General features: G+C 46.8%; 1 protein-coding gene across 1 annotated transcript in view; it reads right to left on the reverse strand.

The window, feature by feature from the left end:
* Positions 1 to 23,101, reverse strand: part of TTC33 (tetratricopeptide repeat domain 33) — a 183,911-nt gene that overhangs the window by 159,426 nt on the left and 1,384 nt on the right. Inside the window, exon 2 of the mRNA XM_073562655.1 lies at positions 8,804 to 9,033. Within this exon, the coding sequence (XP_073418756.1) occupies positions 8,804 to 9,027 (224 nt within the window). The 5' untranslated portion in view covers positions 9,028 to 9,033. The remainder of the gene's footprint in view (positions 1 to 8,803; positions 9,034 to 23,101) is intronic.

Here is a 23,101-nt window from a genome sequence, read left to right on the forward strand (position 1 = left end):
TCCATCGTATAAGTAGTTCACTCCATGATCCAGAAATCCAAATCGTTGCTGACGGCACCATCGACGTAGCCAGTTGTTCACCTGCAGAATCTTATTCCACCTCCTTGTTCCATGGCCATCCACTGGGAGAATGGAAGAGAAGACCACCTGCGCTCCCAGTTCTTTCACTTTCTTGCCTAAGTCTTCAAAGTCTCTGCAGATGGTTTCCAGGTCGTTTCTTGCGGTGTCATTTGTCCCCACATGTAGTAGCAGGAATGGGTAGTCATCTGTAGGTCTGAAGAGTCCTGATATCCTGTTAGACACATCTTTAATTTTTGCACCTGGAAGACAGCACATTTCTCTTGAAGTTATATCCGGTCTGCAGATAGCGGCCTCTGTTCCTCTCAACAGGGAATCCCCCATGACCACCACTCTCCGTTTCTTCTTCACAACATTTTTCTTTCTCCATCCAGGAGGACTCTGAAGGCGTACAAGGTTGCTGCTTGTTGGCAAAGTCTTATCCTGATGTATTTCTTCATCATTTTCCTGCGTGAGAGCCTGGTACTGGTTTTTGAGCAGTATGGGTGCTGACTGTATGACGGTATTATTTGGACTATGAATGGCACTTTAACGCATTGAATACCAGTGTCATGTAGTCACTCAATAGGAATAAAGTTCGGATATTGTATGACGGTATTATTTTGAACACTGTATGGCGGTATTATTTAAGAACTGTAAGCAATACATGGCATTTACACTAAATGTAAGTGATATGTAGGCACTCTGTGGCAACAAAGTTTGGATACTGAATGGAGGTATTACTTGGGCACTGTATGGAGGCATTATTTAGGCAGTTACTGGTAGGAACGTATGAGGTTTCACGTGAGTTCTGAGTCATGTGAATGTTGTATTCATATAGGACCACGTACTCCGTCCGTACAGCTTCTGAAATGGTGATAAACATGTCCTCATCTTCTGTAAAACTGGCCCCTATGCAGCGTTACTCATGACGAATAACCATGTGACCCCGATAAGACCCGGACGGACCCAACAAGTCTTTGTAGAGTCTATATAGAGAAGGACAACTCCCATCTATAAAACAGCAGGGAGCCTGACCAGAGCGCTGCCCCCCACTACATATGACTGCGCCATGCCATGTTTGTTCCTGCACCATAAATCTTAAGGTATGGAGCCATAAAAGGTACAGTAAACAGGGTGCAGCGGTAAGAAACGGATTACAGACCATAAAGCTGCCCGTGTCTCCAGGGCCGGCTATATAACACACAACAGCCCCAAGAATTACACCCTGATATTTACTGAAGATCAAAGGGGTCAATATACATATATTGTAGGAAAGCCAGGTAGAACAGGGTTAAAACCTAGCACTGGAGGTCCGGATTGCATGCACCTGGCTAGCTATGTCTAGCGTCAGGCCCTGTATTCATTTATTGGTCAGTCAGGTGGGGGAGCGGAGCAGAGTGGATTTGTGTTGGAGCTGCAGAGAGACAAGCCATATTCTTTCTAGAGGAGACCGCACAGGCCGTGTGCACCAAACTGCACTACTTGGACAACCCCTTCTTGATCTAAATGTTAGGTCTCGATAAAATTAAAAAAAACATATACTCACCTCCCGTGCTGGCGCCTTTCCAGCAGTGTCAACACCTGCAGTCCCGCGGCTCTCGTGCAGCTGTTGTGAAGTGACCCAAGCGCCCAATCAGCCTTTGGACAAATCCCCAAAATACAGATGACTTTATGAGACTCATGGAAAGATACTTGGCTGTGGAGAACTCCCTGGGCAATCAACGAAGCCTGAGGTCACCTTTCTGGGACACCCAAATGAAGGTGCCCAAGACAATGTCTGAGGGGTCCTCAAAGACCCATTCTGAACATCCTGCGTGCAGAGTGGTACCGTACCCTGGCAAAGAACCGATATCCCTGACCTGAATTAGTCCCAGAATAAATCTGGGACTGCCCAGCTCAGGGACAGAAGGATTAAAAGTGCTCTGTAAAATGTACATGGAGTTCCCCAGGAGCCAATAAGTTTTCCACAATTGGCCAGACACAATGATCTGTTGTGTCAAGGGACAAAAATGAAGGGCAAGGCAAACAGCGCCTCTGAAAGGCTCAAGAGCCAAAATCCGGGGATTATAATCAGTGGGCTCGAGTGAGACAATTTAAGCCTGGGGATCGGGTACTTATGTTACTGCCCACAGGAGAGAGCAAGTTCCAGCGGCAGGGGAAAGGTGGGAGAGGTCAACTATAAAGTATACTAGCCATGAAAAACGAAGCCCTTCCGGATATATTATGGCAACCTACTAAAACCCTGGGAGGATAAGGACCCACTCGAAACTCCATGCCCTTTGTGGATGGTCAAAGGAGCAGAAACTTTTCCGCCTTCAAAAATCAGCAAGGCTGAAAATTGGTTCTGAAAACTATGGACAGGTTCTTGGGAGTTATTGGGTCACCCTCATGTCATCAAGCATGAGACAGCCACTTGTGTCAATTTAAAGCCCTGTAGGTTTTGTGTGTTGACAGACGGTGCCATATTCTCGGTTTTGGGCAGAGGGGGAGGGTATGTAGGGAAACTAGATAGGACAGGGTTAAATCCTAGCAATATAGGTACTGATTAGGTACACCTGGCTAACTATGACTAGAACCAGGCCCTGTGTTCACTGGAGGCAATCAGATGGGGGGGAAGCAGAGTAGTGTGAGATGTGTTGGAGCTGCAGAGAGACAAGCCAGAGCTGAGATTTGTCTTACATACTGCAATACTGTTGTACTGCAGTATATAGTACAAGCGCATTGTAAATGCCATAAAGAGAAGATTAATCAAAATGCCAGAATTGTATTTTTCAGAAAAGAGATCAAAACAACATATGTACCACAAACTGTAATTAACAGTCAGCACCATATGTAAAAAAAAAAACAAGCTGGAAAAATAAAAAGCTTCGGGTCTCAGAGAATGTCTAGACAAAAAATAATTTTTAAACAAACTTTTTTTTCACCATTTAAATTAAAAAAATGTGATCTCCAAAAATTTGGAAAATGGACCCGGAGGGGCGCGGCTGATGACTTTTAGACGGAATTAAAAAAAAAAAAAAAAAAAACTTTATGCCGTAAAAGGCCACAAATTTTGGAGCCACATTGCAGCTGGGCTCTGCTATGTCTCTGCTTCCAGCGACATGGCCGCCTTGGCTGTCGGATGCAACGTGTTAATGAGAAGTAATGTAATATATTCCGGAGCAGCGCTCGCACTTCTTCCCGCATCTATTTAGTCCCCTTTTGAGAATTTTGTAATTGGACCAATTAGTGACATGAGACGCGACACGGAGGATGTGTGGGGAAACTGTGAAGAGCCTCATTTAAGGGAGTGCGCAAATTGGGTGCAGAGAGTAGATTTCCACATCTCACAGTGGCGCGGCTAATTACTGTGCCCGTGTCAGTGTCACCGCCGGGGGATGAATCACTGGGGGTATCGCAGGTCAGGAGCGCAGAGGAAAGCAAATGGTTACAATGTACCAGAGCCAATGACACGGATTTCATTGCTTTTTTTACCCCCAACTCCAAAATTTGCACCAGAACATTATAAAACAAGCAAATCGCCAACACATAGCATGGTGTAATCAGCTGCTGTGGAACTACAACTCCCAGAATGCCACAGCCTTGAGGCTCACAGGGCATGATGAACTATGCAGAGATCCATTAGCTGGCCAGAGTTTGGACGCCATTCGCACCTTTCTCTGCCTCGTCTACCATTTCTAATACCGCAGGCCCCTGATGTGGTGGACGGACGGACTCCGGAGCCCAGCGTGACCGGCCAATCGCAGGGGTCTCCAACAGCTCTTGTGGCACTGTGGGATGGAGACCCCCATCCTGAAGGAGTTCACAGAAACAAAATCTCATCCACACCAATACTATTAGATTATCCGTCCCACATTCCCGAATTACTAATCTGCAGTAACGCATGCCTGCATCCAAAGTGCCGCATTACGGGCGACATCAGCTGCTCAGGAATCCGGGAAAGCCCACGTGGGAGAAGTCACACTGGACATCCCGGGGATCACCGACACCCACAATAACGGGATTTGCATATGACGCCGTTCCCTGAACATACCAGACTTGTATACAAGTATATCAGTGACTGCAGCTCAGGGACTTCTATCTCATGTGTGATTGTAAAGGAGCAGCAGTGACACCTTCAGGTCATAAGTGATACTGCACCTGCAGAGAGGGTGTCCTAACCACACAGTGTATGAAAAATAATCAATCAGATGTTAAAAGAAAAATTCCTCCACCCCTGAGGTCAACAAAAGGAGGCTCTAAGGCCATTTCAAAATTATAACTATCAGCATAGACGGACAGCCTCTATCAAAATTCTGTCTGTAGCCACCACTAGGGGGAGCTCCCTGTATACAGAGATACATGATAAGATCCTGTCTGCAGCCACCACTAGGGGGAGCTCCCTGTATACAGAGATACATGATAAGATCCTGTCTGCAGCCACCACTAGGGGGAGCGCCGTGTATATAGAGATACATGATAAGATCCTGTCTACAGCCACCAATAGGGGGAGCTCTGTGTATATAGAGATACATGATAAGAGCCTGTCTGCAGCCACCACTAGGGGGAGCTCCCTGTATACAGAGATACATGATAAGATCCTGTCTGCAGCCACCACTAGGGGGAGCTCCCTGTATATAGAGATACATGATAAGATCCTGACTGCAGCCACCACTAGGGGAAGCTCCCTGTATACAGATACATAAGATCCTGTCTGCAGTCACCTCTAGGGGGAGCTCCCTGTATACAGAGATACATGATAAGATCCTGTCTGCAGCCTCCACTAGGGGGAGCTCCCTGTATACAGAGATACATGATAAGATCCTGTCTGCAGCCACCACTAGGGGGAGCTCCCTGTATACAGATATACATGATAAGATCCTGTCTGCAGCCACCACTAGGGGGAGCTCCGTGTATATAGAGATACAATACATGATAAGATCCTGTCTGCAGTCACCACTAGGGGGAGCTCCGAGTATATAGAGATACATGATAAGATCCTGTCTGCAGCCACCACTAGGGGGAGCCCCGAGTATATAGAGATACATAAGAGCCTGTCTGCAGCCACCACTAGGGGGAGCTCCGAGTATATAGAGATACATGATAAGATCCTGTCTGCAGCCACCACTAGGGGGAGCTCCGAGTATATAGAGATACATGATAAGATCCTGTCTGCAGCCACCACTAGGGGGAGCTCCGAGTATATAGAGATACATGATAAGAGCCTGTCTGCAGACACCTCTTGGATGAGGCATTGCACATCTGTGTAAAATAACCTTCCCAACGAGGAACAGAATATCATGAGAATGTAATAAAGACGAGTATTACTAAACTGTAGCGCCGCGCTGTGAACCGACAGGGAGAGCCAGCAGGACTTGGAATGTTATGAGCTTGTTCAGGAGTTTTCACATTTCGGGGATCTCACTGCCAGCACATAATGAATGTTCTTCCTGCCCGTTTCCTGGGGGGGCGCCCCCACAGGGGAGATTTATGGGCTGCAGATGTAACACTTACTCAGCGACTCTAGTGTTCCTGCGGCTCCGCGCCGCTCATGACATACTTCATGGTTGGGATGTTCTCATGGAGATATGATGAGCTCCAGGACTTTGATATTTGAGATTTCTTTTCCCACTAGAAAACAAAACCCTTTGGCCCCGATCACAACTGCAAAAATTACACAACACAGAAACGTCACCGACAAGAAAAGAGAAACAGAAGAAAGTGAAAGAGGAGGAAAAAAGAGACGCGGGACAAGAAAGCACCCCACACCCAGGAATGCCCAGCATAGGAGACCCTATAGACTCTCAGGGAATAACGTACTCACAAAATGTGAAAAAGCTCCTCCCTCTATGTCTGTGTCGCCTCTAGCTCCTCCCCTCTGTGTCTGTGTAGTCTCTGGCTCCTCCCTCTGTGTCGCTTCTAACTCCTCCCTCTATGTCTGTCGCCTCTGGCTCCTCGATGTCTGTGTCGCCTCTAGCTCCTCCCCTCTACGTCTGTGTCACCTCTAGCTCCTCCCTCTATGTCTGTGTTGCCTCTAGCTCCTCCCCTCTGCCTGTGTAGTCTCTGGCTCCTCCCCTCTGTCTGTCGCCTCTGGCTCCTCTATGTCTGTGTCGCCTCTAGCTCCTCCCCTCTACATCTATGCTGTGTCACCTCTAGCTCCTCCCTCTATGTCTGTGTCGCCTCTTGCTCCTCCCCTCTATGGCGGTCTCTAGCTCCTCCCTGTCTGTGTCTCCTCTTGCTTCTCCCCTCTATGTCTGTGTCCTCTAGCTCCATGCCTCTGTGTATCTGTGTATTAAGATCCTCCCCTCTGTATCGCCTCTAGCTCCTCCCCTCTACATCTGTGTCACCTCTAGCTCCTCCCTGTCTGTGTCTCCTCTAGCTCCTCCCCTCTATGCCGGCCTCTAGCTCCTCCCCTCTGTCTTCACTCTAGCTCCTCCCCTCTGTGTATTTGCCACCTCTAGCTCCTCCCCCTATGTCTCTGTCACCTGTAGCTCCTCCATCCATAGAATTTTACAAGCACCAACTGTCATCTCTCAGTAATGGGAAGATCGGTCTTCGCTGAATACAGAATTTACCCCTGAATGGAGAGAAAGATCAGTCCAGGAGGAGGAAGGTGCAAATTCCTCTGATAAGATTTATTACAAAGGTTTTTGTTTTCATATGAACTATTGAGTTATGAAATAAGCATTATAACGATGGTCACTCGCCCGGCAGCCACAACCACAGGCAATGATGATGGAGCAACCACAGCGGAAATCAGAGTCTGCTGAATTCACAGTGCGGCGATAAGCAGATGACAATGGAATTTTATTTACTAAGTAGCAGGAATTTATCTGGTAGCTTTAGGGTGTGTGCCCACGCTGCGGATTCTGCTGCGGTTCCGCAGTGCAGACGGTGCAGATTTTTCCGCGCGTTTTCTAAACCACAGAAAGAATTGACATGTCAATTCTTTCTGCGGATTCCGCTGCGCTTTCCCATCTTCTCCATCGTGGAGATGAAAAACCGCAGGGCAAAACCGCAGGCTAATCCGCAGGTAAAACCGCAGGTCTTTTTACCGGAAGATTTACCTGCGGATTTTACAAAATCCGCGCGGCCAAATCCGCACCCCAATCCGCAGAGTGTGCACGTACCCTAAAGGGGCTGTCCAAGATACTGATGACCTCATTCTTACAACAGGTCATTAATGACACAGAGGTTGGGCTCCGACACCTCCATGGAGCAGCTGATCGCTGTCCTCAGTGTGGCCAAAGCTGGGAATCTGCAGCTCCACACACAGTCTAGTGGCCGTTCTCAGGTACTGCAGCTCAGCTCCTACTGAAGTGAGGTGTCCCAGCTCTGCCCTCAGTGAACTTCTGGTAGCGCCCACCAGCCATGACAAGGAGAACTTTCTCTGGTGGGACATCAGACGTATGTCTGCCTCCTTGGTCACCTTGTCATGGCTGGTGGGGACACACTACTTGTCCTTCATTTTATAGTATAGTCCATATTGCAGGAATGCAGTTTACATTTCATAGATTCTAGATTTGCATCTATCTTGGCACTTTTTGCCATCCTAACGATAAATCAGGAATTTTTTTTATCTGCTCTAAAAGGAAAAAAAAAAATCTATAAAAAAAAATACAAAATACATCACTTTTCATCCAAGCGGCCGGAACAAGGAGAGAAACTTTTGGCAGATGAGACGAGTGTCAGATTTGTTCCGTGCAGCAGAGAGGACGAGACGGGGATACAGAAGTATCACATGTACAAGAAGCCGCACCAAAAACAATCATGTGATCGTGGCGCTGACCCCTGGTGTCATTGGTCATGTGACCCGGGGACTGCGGGTGTGAACTGCGAGTTACTGGAAGTACGGGACGGGTCTAATGTAAGCTCGGGCCATGACTTTACATCGTCCTTCTCAGCCAATACTACTTGTGGAAGATGACCAATCCAGTCGCCACTACAGCGATCAATGGGTTAATGGGGCATTCTAAGACTTTAATAGCTATGGCTTCTTATTAACCCCTTAAGGACGTAGTCATAACTTTATTCTTTTCTCCATCCCCATAGCCGTACGAGGCTTGGTTTTTTTTTGTAGTTTTTGACTAACACCGTTCACTTTACCATAATTTACTGGAAAATGGAAAAAGAGAAACGGGGGGAAAAAAACAGCAATTTTGCAATTGTTTTTTGGGGTTTTGTTGTTTGTGCCTTTCATTGTGCAGTAAATGTGACGGGGCAATAGGATTCTCCAGATCAGGACGATTAAGTCGATACCAAACAGGTATACTTTGTCTTTGTTTTAATTCTTTTTTTTTTTGCATATTTGGGGCAATACATTGACAAAAAATTAAAAAAACAGCAATTCCACCATTTCAATTTTTTTTTCCTTTATATATCGGGTTAAAAAAATTATACTTTGATAGATCGGACATTTATGGGCGCAGGGATACCAGATAGCGACGTTATTTTTCAGTTTCTTTATTTTTGGATGGGGCGCAGTAACATTTTTTATGGAGTTTTTTAGTATTTTTTTTTTTTAATATATTTAAAATCTTTTTTTAATTTCACGTTACGGTTTACTCCCCTTAATTTCTGTAACACAGGCGATGAGAAAGTCACTTTCGAAATCTTTGGAACAATCCTGCAAAAAAAAATACCGAAAGATAGAACGGTTCGTTCCAGCGCTCCTGAAGGCTTCTACTGCCCCCTTGTGGAGAAATAGGTAAATAGCACATTCTCACTTGTGCATGGGATGAATGTGCTCGGCCGTTGCTCCTACCTTCCGTTGAGGGCCAGTAACGCTCCTTCTTCCTTCATCCGCTTGCCTTTTGAGATGTTGTCCTCCAGGAGAAGTCCTTTCTTGCGCTTAATGGATTGGAGCCAGCGCGCGTCGTCGCTGTCACCGCCGGCGGCTGCCTCGTCCGCAGACTCCTTCTCGAAGTTCTGAGATGTCGCCTTTGACACCCGCTCGCCAATCTTCCTCTTCCATCCAAAGGAGGCCATTACCAACTATAAAAAAAAAAAATAGCAGCAGACAAAGCCAAAATATAAACGAAAGGCTCATCTGAAACCATTTTCAACAGATAGGGTGGAGGTCCAGATTTTGGACTCCATGAATTAGCCAGCCCTTCCCTATCTTACGGACAGTCCACTGAATTCTATGTATAATATTGTAATACTTCACTTCGCCTGCGGAGGCACTGCAGGGTAAATGAACACCCTATCTTAGTGAATTTGCAGGCGCTTCCCTGAGGCTGGCTGGTATGTCAGGAGCCATGGTTAGCTCTTGCTTCCGATACTGCAGAGGTAAAGCTGACTCCTATAGCAGCAGCAGAGCCATGCTGCCGCCAGGATCCCAAACTGTCAATCAATCTGGAGCGCCTGAGTCCCCAAGTAAGGCCGGGATCACACATGCTGGTAACACGGCCGAGTCTCGCATGTTAATACCCGGCACTACCGCCAGCACTCGGCTCGAAGAATGCGGCCGCATAGCAATACATGAAGCAGCACGCTCCGCTCCCGAGTATTGATATGCGAGACTCGGCCGGGTTTCTCGCCTTATCAGGAGGTCAGGAGGCTGGGGAGCGGCACACTACTGCACAGACAAGATGGGACATACATAGAAGTCACTTAAAGGGGTTTTCCATCCAACAAAATTCAGTTTAACCCCTTCATGACCAGCGGTATTTTCAGTTTTGCGCTTTCGTTTTTCGCTCCCCTTCTTCCCCCAGAGCCATAACTTTTTTATTTTTCCGTCAATATGGCCATGTCGAGGGCTTGTTTTGTTTTTTTTTGTCTTTTTTGCGGGATGAGTTGTACTTTTGAACGACACCTTTGGTTTTACCATGTCGTGTCCAAGAAAGTGGGGGAAAAAATTACAAGTGCGGTAAAATTGCAAAAAAAAAAAATAAAGTGCAATCCCACAATTGTTTTTTGTTTGGCTTTTTTGCTAGGTTCACTAAATGCTAAAACTGACCTGCCATTATGATTCTCCAGGCCATTACGAGTTCATAGACACCAAACATGTCTAGGTTCTCTTTTGTCTAGTTTGTTAAAAAAAAAAATGCGCCATTTTCCGAGACTCGTAGCGTCTCCATTTTTCGTGATCTCGGATTGGCTGAGTGCTTATTTTTTTGCGTGCTGAGCTGACGTTTTTAATTATACCATTTTGGTGCGGATGCGTTCTTTTGATCGCCCGTTAATTGCATTTTAATGCAAAGTCGCAGAGACCAAAAAACGTAATTCTGGCGTTTAATTTTTTTATCGGTACGCCTTTTAGCGATAAGGTTAATATTCTTTTTAATTGATAGATCGGGCGATTCTAAAGGCGACGATACAAAATATGTGCAGGTTTGATTTTTTTCTTATTATTGTTTTATTTTGAATGGGGGGGTGATTTGAACTTTTTTATATTTTTTAAAACTTTTTTTTTTACTTTTGGTATGCTTCAATAGTTTCCATGGGAGACTAGAAGCTGCCATCGCCCGATCAGCTCTGCTACATAGAGGCGATGATCAGATCACCTATATATAGCTGAATTACTCACTTGGTATGAGCACCAACCACTGGGTGGCGCTCATAGCAATCCAGCAGTGACAACCATAGAGATCTCCAGGAGACCTCTGTTTGTCTTGCCAACCCACTGGTGACCCGCGATCACGTGACGGGGGTCACTGCTGGGCGGATTTCCGCCCTAATGGCTGGCAGCACGCATTGAATGCCGCTGTCAGAGTTTGAAAGTGGCTTTTAACGGGTTAATAACAACGGGTGGATCGCGAATCCACCCGTGGCTATTCCAGGCACATGTCAGCTGTTCAAAACAGCTAACATGTCACGGGAAAGATGTGGGCTCACCGCCGGAGCCCACATCAAAGGGAGGGAGTCCAACATGGGCGTACTAAAATGCCCAATGTCGGAAAGGGGTTGAAATAATAATTTCCACATTTGATGCATTTAAAATAAAATGTTCCTGTGCCGAGATAATCTTACAAATGTGCCCCTGCTGTGTACTGTGTAATGGCCGTGTAAGGCAGGATAGTCCGGATGGTGGATGAGCAGCCCCAATCAAGTTCCAAAGAAATCCAAGCTGTCCTGCAGGCTCAGGGTGCATCAGTGTCAGCATGAACTATCCGTCCACATATAAATAAAATGAAATGCTATGGCAGGAAACCCATGGGAACCCCACTGGTGACGTAGGCATAAAAAAGCTGCACTTCAGTTTGCCAAAATGTACATGAGTAAGACATCTTGCAGACAGATGAGACCAAGATAGAGCTTTTTGGTAAAGCACATCATTCTACTGTTTACAGAAATGGAATGAGGCCTACAAAGAAAGGAACACAGTACCTACAGTCAAATATGGTGGAGGTATAAATAGGTTTTGGGGTTGTTTTGCTGCCAGGCAGCCTGAAATCTGAAGATTACCAAAGGACTCAGGGTTGCAATGTTAGTGCCCAGTGTAAGAAAGCTGGGTTTGCGTCCTAAGTCATGGGTCTTCCAACAGAACAATGACCCCAAACATACTTCAAGAAGCCCCCAGAAATTGATGCAAACAAAGAGCTGGTGAGTTCTGAAATGACAGCAATGTTGAGGGTGCCAAATAGTGAAGGTTGAACCTCTGGATGTTCGGGTCCAGCCGAAGAGTTAAAAAAAAGTTTGGTTCGGATACCAGATCAATACCTGTATCCAGACCCCATTCAAATGAATGAGAGGCCCGAACATCCATTGTTTGCCACGCTGTCATCTGCATGACAGTGTGGCAAACACTGGCTCTCATCATTTGTAAAATTATTACTGCCGTCTCCGTAAGATAAATAGACATGCTGCATTCTATAAAAACGCGCCGCATGTCCGGTTTCGTGGGTGTGTCACCCGCGTCTTTGTACGCATAGTGGAGATGGGATTTCATAAAATCCCCTCCACTATGCTGGAACATCTGGACACTGCGGCTGTACACAGCGTCCAATCCGCAGCAAATACTGAACGTGGAAACATACCCTTAGATGCTCTAATTCTGGCACTTTGCTCAGCTCTTCCCACTTGCCCTGTAGCGGTGGAAAGTGGGGTTAATATTTATGGGGTTGATGTCACATTTGTATTGTCAGGTGACATCAAGCCCACAGATTAGTAATGGAGAGGCATCTATAAGACACCTATCCATTACTAATCCTATAGTTATATTGGAAATAAACACACAGCCAGAATAATAAATGTTTTACTTGAAATAAAACAAAACACACTTTTACATTTAAAAATGTATACTCCCCATACACCCATTCCAATGAAGCCCTCGTCCTCTGTAAAAAACTGAAAATAATAGATAATACTCACCTAACTCACATTCCATTGAATCCATGGTCTCCTGTAAAAAATCAATAAAAAACAACCATATCCCTCACCTGTCCAACATACTGTCCCCACGCCGTAATCCATGTCTGCAATAAGTGGCTTTTAACCTGGACGGTGCCAAGATGCGACTGTCCAGGCTGAAAACCTCGGGGAAATGAGCTGCTGCGAGCGCAGCATCAGTGACTAGCGGTGACGTCATCGAGGTTACCGCTGGTCACTGAGGCTGCGTTCCCACACTTCACTGTGAGCCGGGCCAATGAACTGCAGTGACTTCAGTGAGATCACTGCTAACGTCAAAAAGTCTTGTTGTGCAGCGCTGACCTCAGTGAGTTCAATGCAGGAAATTTCTTTTGAACGAAATAAACCTCAGTATTTAATGGGAGAAATACATCATTTTTCTAGAACAATTTCAAGGGTGGGAACACTTTCGGCCATGACCATGTATCTTTATATGGTTTTTATCTTGATTGCCAGGAGGGTTCTGAAATCAAGAATCAGAGCTCAGCTTTCGTTTTACCTCAGCAGAATAAGAAATGGCTGAGGCCGTCGTGTCCTTCCTGTCAGTCGCTCGGTCACGTTGTGAGGGAGTGACGCAACACAGGATCCATTACTGACATCATATATCAGACACCCACCATGGTGCAGACGGCCGGGAGCGGATTATTAGAAACCCAAAAAGATCAATATGAAAAAAAGTGATGGCACGGGATCGCTGTGGTCTGTGACTGGCTGCAGCGGTCTGATGAAGTGAACAACAGTTAGTTTATTGAAGACTGCTGCAGCCAAGCACAGGGGGCAGATATTGTGGGACGGGACTGACAGCGGCATATTTTGGTAATTTCATAGAATCCAAACTGGAATAAATGGTTGTATTTAGCCTGGATGCGTTTCTATTAATTGGACTCAGGAATGTTTTTGTTTTTTTTTTGGGGGGGGGCGGGTATTTATTCTTTTTACACCCGGCATCTGCTTATTACAGCAGAGACCAGAGCCAACTGCTGATAGTTACTGCTTAAAGCTTCACGTGCTGATCTCAATCTCAGGCAGAAGCATTCAAAGGGTTTTAACTGTCGTTCGCTCATTACCTAAATTGACCATTTCCACCAGGAAATCCTCTCCCAATCCCCTCATACCATGCACTGCCCTTCATCCCCCACTGGATCTAGCTCACTCTGTCTTTGAACCAGTCAAGGAAGAAGTGATCAGGCTCCTTGCATCTTCTCGCCCTACTAATGCACCAGTGACCTTATTCCCTCACATCTCCTCCAGTCCCTTTCCCCTGCTGTCACCTCTCTGTCTCTTGTGGTAGCTTTCCTTCCTCATTTAAGCATGCCATCATACATCCATTACTTAAAAACCATCCCTCGACCAAAACTGTGCCGCAAACTATAGACCTGTCTCTAATCTTCCCTTCATCTCTAAACTCCTGGAACGCCTGGTGTTGTGAGTTCATTTTTCCCTTCACCATTGAGGTCTGATGAACTCCCTCCTCTAGTGAAGGAAGGTAGTGAGACTGATTACCAAACACCTGGGCAGCTAGATGATGACTGGGTGGCTGGAATTGAGGACTGGATATAAGGCTGCCGACGCCCGTCTTCCTGGCTGGTGATTTTCCTGCTGGATTCTTGGAGACCAGTCTGATTCCTGCATCTCTAAGCTAAGTTTTTCTGCTCTGCTTTGTACACTTCAGCTTTATTCTTGTTTTGCCTTGTTTTTTGGGAGTTCTGCCATCCCCGGCTGGACGTGAGCTAGATTCCATTTTTGTCTCTGATCTGTTGATATTTTGCTCTGTCTTCAGAATATACCTGAGTGCTGATATAGTCTTTTTGAAGCCTAGCGACTTCAGGGCCTGTTTTTCCTATCAGTCGGTTGGCTCATTTTGATAGGGTTTTTGCGGATGGCAGACAGCAGCTTTCCTTTCCTGTCCTATTTAGTTAGCTTGGGCCCCATCATTTGCTCAACCTATCTTTCTATCTGTGTTCGTGTTTTCATCTTGCTTCACCGTCATTATATGTTGGGGGCTGCCTATTGCTTTGGGGTCTGCTCTGGGGCAGTTTAGTTTTTCCCTTTCTGTCTTTAGGCTATATAGTTCTCTGGCTGTGATCGAGGGGTCTAGGGCACCGTAGGAACCCCCCACGGCTACTGCTAGTTGTTGTGGATAGGTTCAGGGGTCTGCAATCCGATAGATGCCAACCTCTCTGGTTTTTTTGGACTTAGCTGGTATTTTGTTTTTTCCTCCTGCGGTGACTCATCATAACAGAATCACCAGCCATACCGCAGATCCTAGGGTACTCAATAGCAGGAGAGAATTGTAAAAAAAAAAAAAAAAAAAAAAAGTGTCAGAATTTTTTTTTTCTTTTTTTGTGTGCATATTTTTTCCTCGATATCTCTGAGGCCGTAGGGGGAATTTTTCTCTCAATGGAGATGAAGCAATTGTCTGATCGTGTGGAGCGGCTCGCTGCTGAAGTGTGGGGAATTTCCGCCTATCTTGCTCATTCACATGCTGCTGAACCAAAGATCCCTTCTCCTGATGTATTTTTGGGGAATCGCTCTAAATTCTTGAATTTCAAGAATAATTGTAAATTATTTTTTGCCTTGAAGCCTAACTCGTCGGGGAACTCCGCGCAGCAGGTTAAAATTGTCATCTCTTTGCTGCGTGGCGATTCCCAGGATTGGGAGTTTTCTTTGAAACCAGATGATCCTATTCTGACTAATGTGAACGCATTTTTTCAAGCCTTGGGGATGTTGTATGATGAACCTAATGCCATTGATCAGGCTGAAAAGACCCTGCTGGCATTGAACCAGGGTCGGGATTCGGCAGAGTTGTACTGTCAAAAATTCCGAAAGTGGGCGGTACTTACTACCTGGAATGATAATGCCTCGGCTGCTCTCTTTCGGAAGGGTTTGTCAGAAACTGTAAAAGATACTATGGTGGGATTTCCTGTTCCCTCTGGTCTTGACGATTCTATGTCATTAGCCATTCAGGTGGATCGGCGTTTACGTGAACGCAAAACTGCACGAGAGGTGTTACCACCTGTTGATCAAATGTCTAAACCTATGCAATGTGCTAGAGTTTTGTCTAGGGAGCAACGTCAGGAGTTCAGAAAGCGTAATAAGCTGTGTTTTTTTTGTGGAGATGCCTCGCATATTATTTGTCTGCCCTAAACGAGAGAAACGTTGTGCACACACGTTTTCTGTGGGTGGTGTTCAACCTAAGTTTCTTCTGGCTATTACTCTGATCTGCTCCCTGTCCACATTTTCCGCCAAGGCTTTTGTGGATTCAGGAGCAGCTCTGAACCTGATGGACTTGGATTTTGCTAAACGTTGTGGATTTCCTATGACACCTCTGCGGACGCCTATCCCTTTGAGGGGTATTGATGCTACTCCTTTGGCGAAGAATATACCTCAGTTTTGGACCCAGGTGGTAATGCGGGTCGCCCCAGACCATCAAGAAAATTGCAGATTTTTGGTGTTGCATAATTTGCATGATACCATTGTTCTGGGGTTTCCCTGGTTGCAAATCCATAATCCAGTTCTGGATTGGAAATCTTTGTCTGTGGTGAGTTGGGGTTGTCGGTGTGCCCTTAGTGATGCTCCTGTTTTCTCCACCTCTCCCCAGTCGCATGATGTTCCTGATTATTTGGCTGACTTTTATGATGTATTTAGTGAGAATGAGTCTGCGTCTCTGCCTCCTCATAGGAGTTATGACTGTGCTATTGAGCTGAACCCGGGGTGTAAATTCCCCAAGGGTCGGCTCTTCAATTTATCTGTACCCGAGCACGAGGCTATGCGATCCTATATTAAGGAGGCATTGGAGAAGGGTCATATTAGACCATCCTCTTCACCCTTAGGTGCTGGGTTTTTTTTCATGGCTAAAAAGGATGGATCATTAAGACCTTGTATTGACTATCGTGCCCTCAACAAAATTACTGTTAAATATCAGTATCCGTTACCCCTGATTTCTGATCTATTCTACTGAGTTAAAGGTGCTTGCTGGTTTACCAAGATTGACCTCAGGGGGGCGTATAATCTTATTCGCATTAAGCATGGGGATGAATGGAAGACGGCATTTAATACTCCGGAGGGACATTTTGAGTACCTGGTGATGCCTTTTGGGCTCACTAATGCCCCTTCTGTCTTCCAGTGCTTCATGAACGATATATTCCGAGACTTTGTGGATACATTTTTGATTATCTATCTGGATGATATTTTGATCTTCTCCAAGAATTGGGACTCTCATGTGGAACATGTTCGGACTGTGTTCCGGATTTTGAGGGAGAATTCCCTGTATGTCAAGGGATCGAAATGCCTTTTTGGGGTACAGAGGATTTCATTTTTGGGATTTATTTTGTCTCCGTCAACTATTGAAATGGACCCGGCCAAGGTACAGGCCATTCACGATTGGGTTCAGCCCACTTCTTTGAAGGCCCTCCAGAAGTTTTTGGGTTTTGCTAATTTTTATCGGAAATTTATAGCTAATTTTTCTGGTATTGCCAAACCATTGACGGATTTGACTAAGAAGGGTGCTGATGTGCTGAATTGGTCTCCGGAGGCTGTTTCTTCCTTTTAGGAGCTGAAGCGAAGATTCACTTCTGCTCCGGTTTTGCGGCAACCTGATGTCTCACTCCCTTTTCTAGTGGAGGTGGACGCTTCTGAGATTGGTGCAGGAGCGGTGTTGTCCCAAAAAGATCCTGTGACATCTAAAATGAATCCTTGTGCTTTCTTTTCCCGAAAGTTCTCCCCATCCGAACGTAACTATGATGTGGGGAATCGGGAACTGTTGGCCATGAAATGGGCATTTGAGGAGTGGAGACATTGGTTGGAGGGAGCCAAACACCAAGTCGTGGTCCTTACGGACCACAAGAATTTGATTTACCTGGAGTCGGCCAAGCGCTTGAATCCTAGACAGGCTAGGTGGGCCTTGTTTTTCACACGTTTTAATTTTGTGGTCTCTTTTCTTCCGGGCACTAAGAATGTGAAGGCAGACCCCCTCTCTAGGAGTTTCCTTGCTGATTCTCCTGTTGTGACTAAGCCTGCTACCATCTTAGGCGAGGGGGTAGTTCTTTCTGCCATCTCGCCCGATTTGAGACGTGCTCTGGAAGAGTTTCAGGAGGACAAACCTGAGCGTTGTCCCAGTGGAAAGTTGTATGTTCCTGACCAGTGGAGGAAGAGAGTGATGTCTGAAGTTCATTGCTCTGCATTGGCTGGTCATCCAGGTATTTTTGGTACTAGAGATCTGGTGAGTCAATCTTTTTGGTGGCCCGCCTTGTCTCGTGATGTCAGGAATTTTGTGCAGTCCTGTGGGACTTGCTCCCGGTCTAAACCTTGTTCTCGCTCTAGTGGCTTGTTGATGCCTTTGCCGGTGCCCAGGAGGCCATGGACCCATATTTCAATGGATTTTATCTCTGATATGCCTGTCTCTCAGAGAATGACTGTTAATTGGGTGATATGTGATAGATTCTCTAAGATGGTCCATCTTGTACCACTCCCTAAGTTGCCATCTTCCTCTGAGTTGGTGCCCTTGTTTTTGCAACAGGTGGTTCGCTTGCACGGGATTCCTGAGAATATTGTATCTGACAGAGGAGTTCAGTTTGTGTCTAGATTTTGGAGGACTTTCTGTTCCAAGCTGGGAATTCAGTTGTCCTTCTCCTCTGCGTTTCACCCTCAGACCAATGGGCAGATGGAGAGAACAAACCAGACTTTGGAGTCGTATTTGAGATGTTTTATTTCTGCCGATCAGGATGATTGGGTTTCATTTTTGCCTTTGGCCGAATTTGCTTTAAATAATAGAGCTAGTTCTGCCACTTTGATGTCACCTTTTTTTGTAACTTTGGTTTTCACCCTCGATTTTCTTCAGGGCAGGTGGAGCCTTCTGCCTGCCCAGGTGTTGACACTGTGGTGGAGAGAATGCACCATATCTGGGACCAAGAAGTGGATAAGTTGTCTCTCTCCCAGGAAAAGGCCCAGCGGTTTTCCAACCGGCATAGGACCGTTGGTCCCCAGTTTAAGGTGGGTGATATGGTTTGGTTGTCATCAAGAAATATCGCTATGAAGGTGGCTTCTCCTAAGTTTAAGCCTAGATTTATTGGACCTTACAAGATTTTGGAGATTATTAATCCGGTCTCTTTTCGGTTGGCTCTTCCTGTCACATTTAAAATTCATAATGTGTTTCATAAGTCCTTGTTGAAGAGGTTTGTTGAACCAGTAGTTCCTGTGGTGGCACCTCCTGACCCTATATTGGTTGAAGGTAACATGGAATATGAGGTAGAGAAGATACTGGATTCCCGTCTGGCTAGACGGAGACTCCAGTATTTGGTTAAGTGGAAGGGTTATGGTCAAGAGGATAATTCCTGGGTCTCTGCCTCTGATATTCATGCCGAAAGATTGGTGCGTGCCTTTCATCGGGCTCACCCGGATCGCCCTGGTGGCATGGATGAGGATTCGGTGACCCCTCCTCAAGGGGGAGATACTGTTGTGAGTTCATTTTTCCCTTCACCATTGAGGTCTGATGAACTCCCTCCTCTAGTGAAGGAAGGCAGTGAGACTGATTACCAAACACCTGGGCAGCTAGATGATGACTGGGTGGCTGGAATTGAGGACTGGATATAAGGCTGCCGACGCCCGTCTTCCTGGCTGGTGATTTTCCTGCTGGATTCTTGGAGACCAGTCTGATTCCTGCATCTCTAAGCTAAGTTTTTCTGCTCTGCTTTGTACTCTTCAGTTTTGTTCTTGTTTTGCCTTGTTTTTTGGGAGTTCTGCCATCCCCGGCCGGGGGTGAGCTGAATTCCATTTTTGTCTCTGATCTGTTGATATTTTGCTCTGTCTTCAGAATATACCTGAGTGCTGATATAGTCTTTTTGAAGCCTAGCGACTTCAGGGCCTGTTTTTCCTATCAGTCGGTTGGCTCATTTTGATAGGGTTTTTGCGGATGGCAGACAGCAGCTTTCCTATCCTGTCCTATGTAGTTAGCTTGGGCCCCATCATTTGCTCAACCTATCTTTCTATCTGTGTTAGTGTTTTCATCTTGCTTCACCGTCATTATATGTTGGGGGATGCCTATTGCTTTGGGGTCTGCTCTGGGGCAGTTTAGTTTTTCCCCTTTCTGTCTTTAGGCTATATAGTTCTCCGGCTGTGATCGAGGGGTCTAGGGCACCGTAGGAACCCCCCCACGGCTACTGCTAGTTGTTGTGGATAGGTTCAGGGGTCTGCAATCCGATAGCTGCCAACCTCTCTGGTTTTTCTGGACTTAGCTGGTATTTTGTTTTTTCCTCCTGCAGTGACTCATCATAACAGCCTGGTCCACACGAGTCTTATCCGCTATCTCTCAGATAACTCTCTTCTCCACCCTCTACAATTCGGTTTCCGCTCTTTACACTCTACTGAAACTGCCCTCGGTAAAGTCTCTAATGATCTACTAACAGCTAAACCTAATGGTCACCGCTCCCTGATGATCTCCTGGATCTCTCTGCAGTATTGGACACTGTGGATCACCAGCTCCTCCTAACTATGCTCCGCTCCATCAGCATCAAGGACACCGTTCTCTCCTGTTTTCCGCCTATCTCTCTGACGGCTCCTCCTCCTCTCATCTTCCTCTTACTGTTGGGGTTCCTCAAGGATCGGTTCTAGGCCTCCTCCTCTTCTCTTTGTACACTGCCCCTATTGGTCAAACAATCAGTAGGTTTGGTTTCCAGTACCATCTCTATGCTGACGACACCCAATTATACACTTCTCCTGACATCACGCTTGGATTATTACAAAACACCAGAGATTGTGTTACCGCTGTGTCTAACATCACGTCCTCCCTCTATCTGAAACTGAACCTGTCAAAGACTGAACTCCTCGTGTTTCCTCCCTCTTTTAATCTACCTATGCCTGACATTGCCATTTCCATGTGTGGTTCCACCATTACTCCCCAGCAACATGCCCGCTGTCTTGGGGTCATACTTGACTCCGAGCTTTCATTCGCCCCCCACATCCGTTCACTGGTTCGCTCTTGTCATCTGCACCTCAAAAACATTTCTAGAATTTGACTTTTTCTTACCTTTCACTCAGAAAATCCTGTTTCTCTTATTCATTCTCGCCTCGACTATTGTAACTCTCTTCTAATCGGTCTCCCTCTTAACAAACTCTCCCCCCTCCAATCTGTCTTGAATGCTGCAGCCAGGATCATATTCCTCACCAATCGTTACACCGATGCCTCTACCTTGTGCCAGTCATTACACTGGCTACCCATCCACTCCAGAATCCAGTATAAACTTATTACCCTCACCCACAAAGCCCTCCATGGCTCAGCACCACCCTACATCTCCTCCCTTGTTTCAGTATACCACCCTACCCGCGCCTTCCGTTCTCCTGATGACCTGAGGTTAGCAACCTCAATAATCAGAACCTCCCACTCCCGTCTCCAAGACTTTACACGTGCTGTGCCAATTCTTTGGAATGCACTACCCAGGATTAATCCCCAATACCCACAGTTTTAAGCGTGCCCTAAAAACGCATTTCCTCAACTGGCCTACCGCCTCACCTCACTTATCAAACTATCCCTGTTTTACCCATACCAAATTTTCTTCAAAACCAGGACCACCGTGTAATAATAATAATCTTTATTTTTATATAGCGCTAACATATTCCGCAGCGCTTTACAGTTTTGCACACATTATAATCTCTGTCCCTGATGGGGCTCACAATTTAAATTCCCTATCAGTATGTGGGAGGAAACTGGAATACCCAGAGAAAACCCACGCAAACACGGGGAGAGCATCAAAACTCCTTGCAGATGTTGTCCTTGGTGGACTTTGAATGCAGGGCCCCAGCGCTGCAAGGCTGCAGTGCTATCCACTGAGCCAGCATGCTGCCTTTTATCCTCTGTCCTCACACCCTTCATGCATTTAATAGCCTGCTATGTCTGTACTGGGCACATAATGGCTGGTTATCGGTTCATGCAGCATTACATGAACACCCGATTTATTATAATGATGGCCGGACCATACAATGAAAGCAAGTGTTACCGTCCACCTTTTGTGTCCCTAGGATTGTAAGCTTGTGATTAGGGTCCTCACCCCTTTTGGTATCTGCTGAGTTATTGTTATGCTGTGATGTCTATTGTCTGTAGAAGTCCCCTCTATAATGTAAAGTGATGCGGAATATGTTGGCGCTATAGAAATAAATTATTAATTACGGTATATTAAAGCAACGAGATCATCAGGCTCCAATGGATCACGGTTGCCACCATCTTTGTGCCCTCATGATGGACTTTGTAGGAAAGAGTCACTTTCCCTATAAACTGAGGATTTACTACATAGACCACGAACGGCACGCGCCTCCTGCAGTCCAAAGCGGGCAGGAGTTCTCGTCTCCTGCTCACGGCTGAGGCGCTCTCTCGGACTTTTCTCACACCACATTGAATTCTCCATTTTGGATACTCTATACCTGTACCCCAATTGATCCTTCTTGGATCAGTGTTTTATTTTTCACTCTGGTAGATTTTCATTAAAGTCAATAAAGACAGCGGGCGCCACACATCCCCTGTACAGCAGGCGCCACACATCCCCTGTACAGCGGGCGCCACACATCCCCTGTACAGCGGGCGCCACACATCCCCTGTACAGCGGGCGCCACACATCCACTGTACAGCGGGCGCCACACATCCACTGTACAGCAGGCGCCACACATCCACTGTACAGCAGGCGCCACACATCCACTGTACAGCAGGCGCCACACATCCACTGTACAGCAGGCGCCACACATCCACTGTACAGCAGGCGCCACAAATCCACTGTACAGCGCCACACATCCACTGTGCAGAGCCAAACATCCCCTGTACAGCAGGCGCCACACATCCCCTGTACAGCAGGCGCCACACATCCCCTGTACAGCAGGCGCCACACATCCCCTATAAAGCAGGCGCCACACATTCCCTGTACAGCAGGCGCCACACATCCACTGTACAGCGCCACACATCCCCTGTACAGCAGGCGCCACACATCCCCTGTACAGCAGGCGCCACACATCCCCTGTACAGCAGGCGCCACACATCCACTGTACAGCGCCACACATCCACTGTACAGCAGGCGCCACACATCCACTGTACAGCGCCACACATCCCCTGTACAGCAGGCGCCACACATCCACTGTACAGCGCCACACATCCCCTGTACAGCAGGCGCCACACATCCACTGTACAGCGCCACACATCCCCTGTACAGCAGGCGCCACACATCCACTGTACAGCGCCCCACATCCCCTGTACAGCAGGCGCCACACATCCCCTGTACAGCAGGCGCCCCACATCCACTGTACAGCAGGCACCACACATCCCCTGTACAGCAGGCGCCACACATCCCCTGTACAGCAGGCGCCACACATCCCCTGTACAGCAGGCGCCACACATCCACTGTACAGCGCCACACATCCACTGTACAGCGCCACACATCCACTGTGCAGCGCTAAACATTCCCTGTACAGCGCCACACATCCCCTGTACAGCAGGCGCCACACATCCCCTATAAAGCAGGCGCCACACATTCCCTGTACAGCAGGTGCCACACATCCACTGTACAGCGCCACACATCCCCTGTACAGCAGGCGCCACATATCCACTATACAGCGCCACACATCCACTGTACAGGAGGCGCCACACATCCCCTGAACAGCGCCACACATCCACTGTACAGCAGGCGCCACACATCCACTGTACAGCAGGCGCCACACATCCACTGTACAGCAGGCG

Source organism: Dendrobates tinctorius, unplaced genomic scaffold (genome assembly GCF_039654945.1).
Source record: "Dendrobates tinctorius isolate UK_male_01 unplaced genomic scaffold, ASM3965494v1 ptg000362l, whole genome shotgun sequence".
Lineage (NCBI taxonomy): Eukaryota > Metazoa > Chordata > Amphibia > Anura > Dendrobatidae > Dendrobates > Dendrobates tinctorius.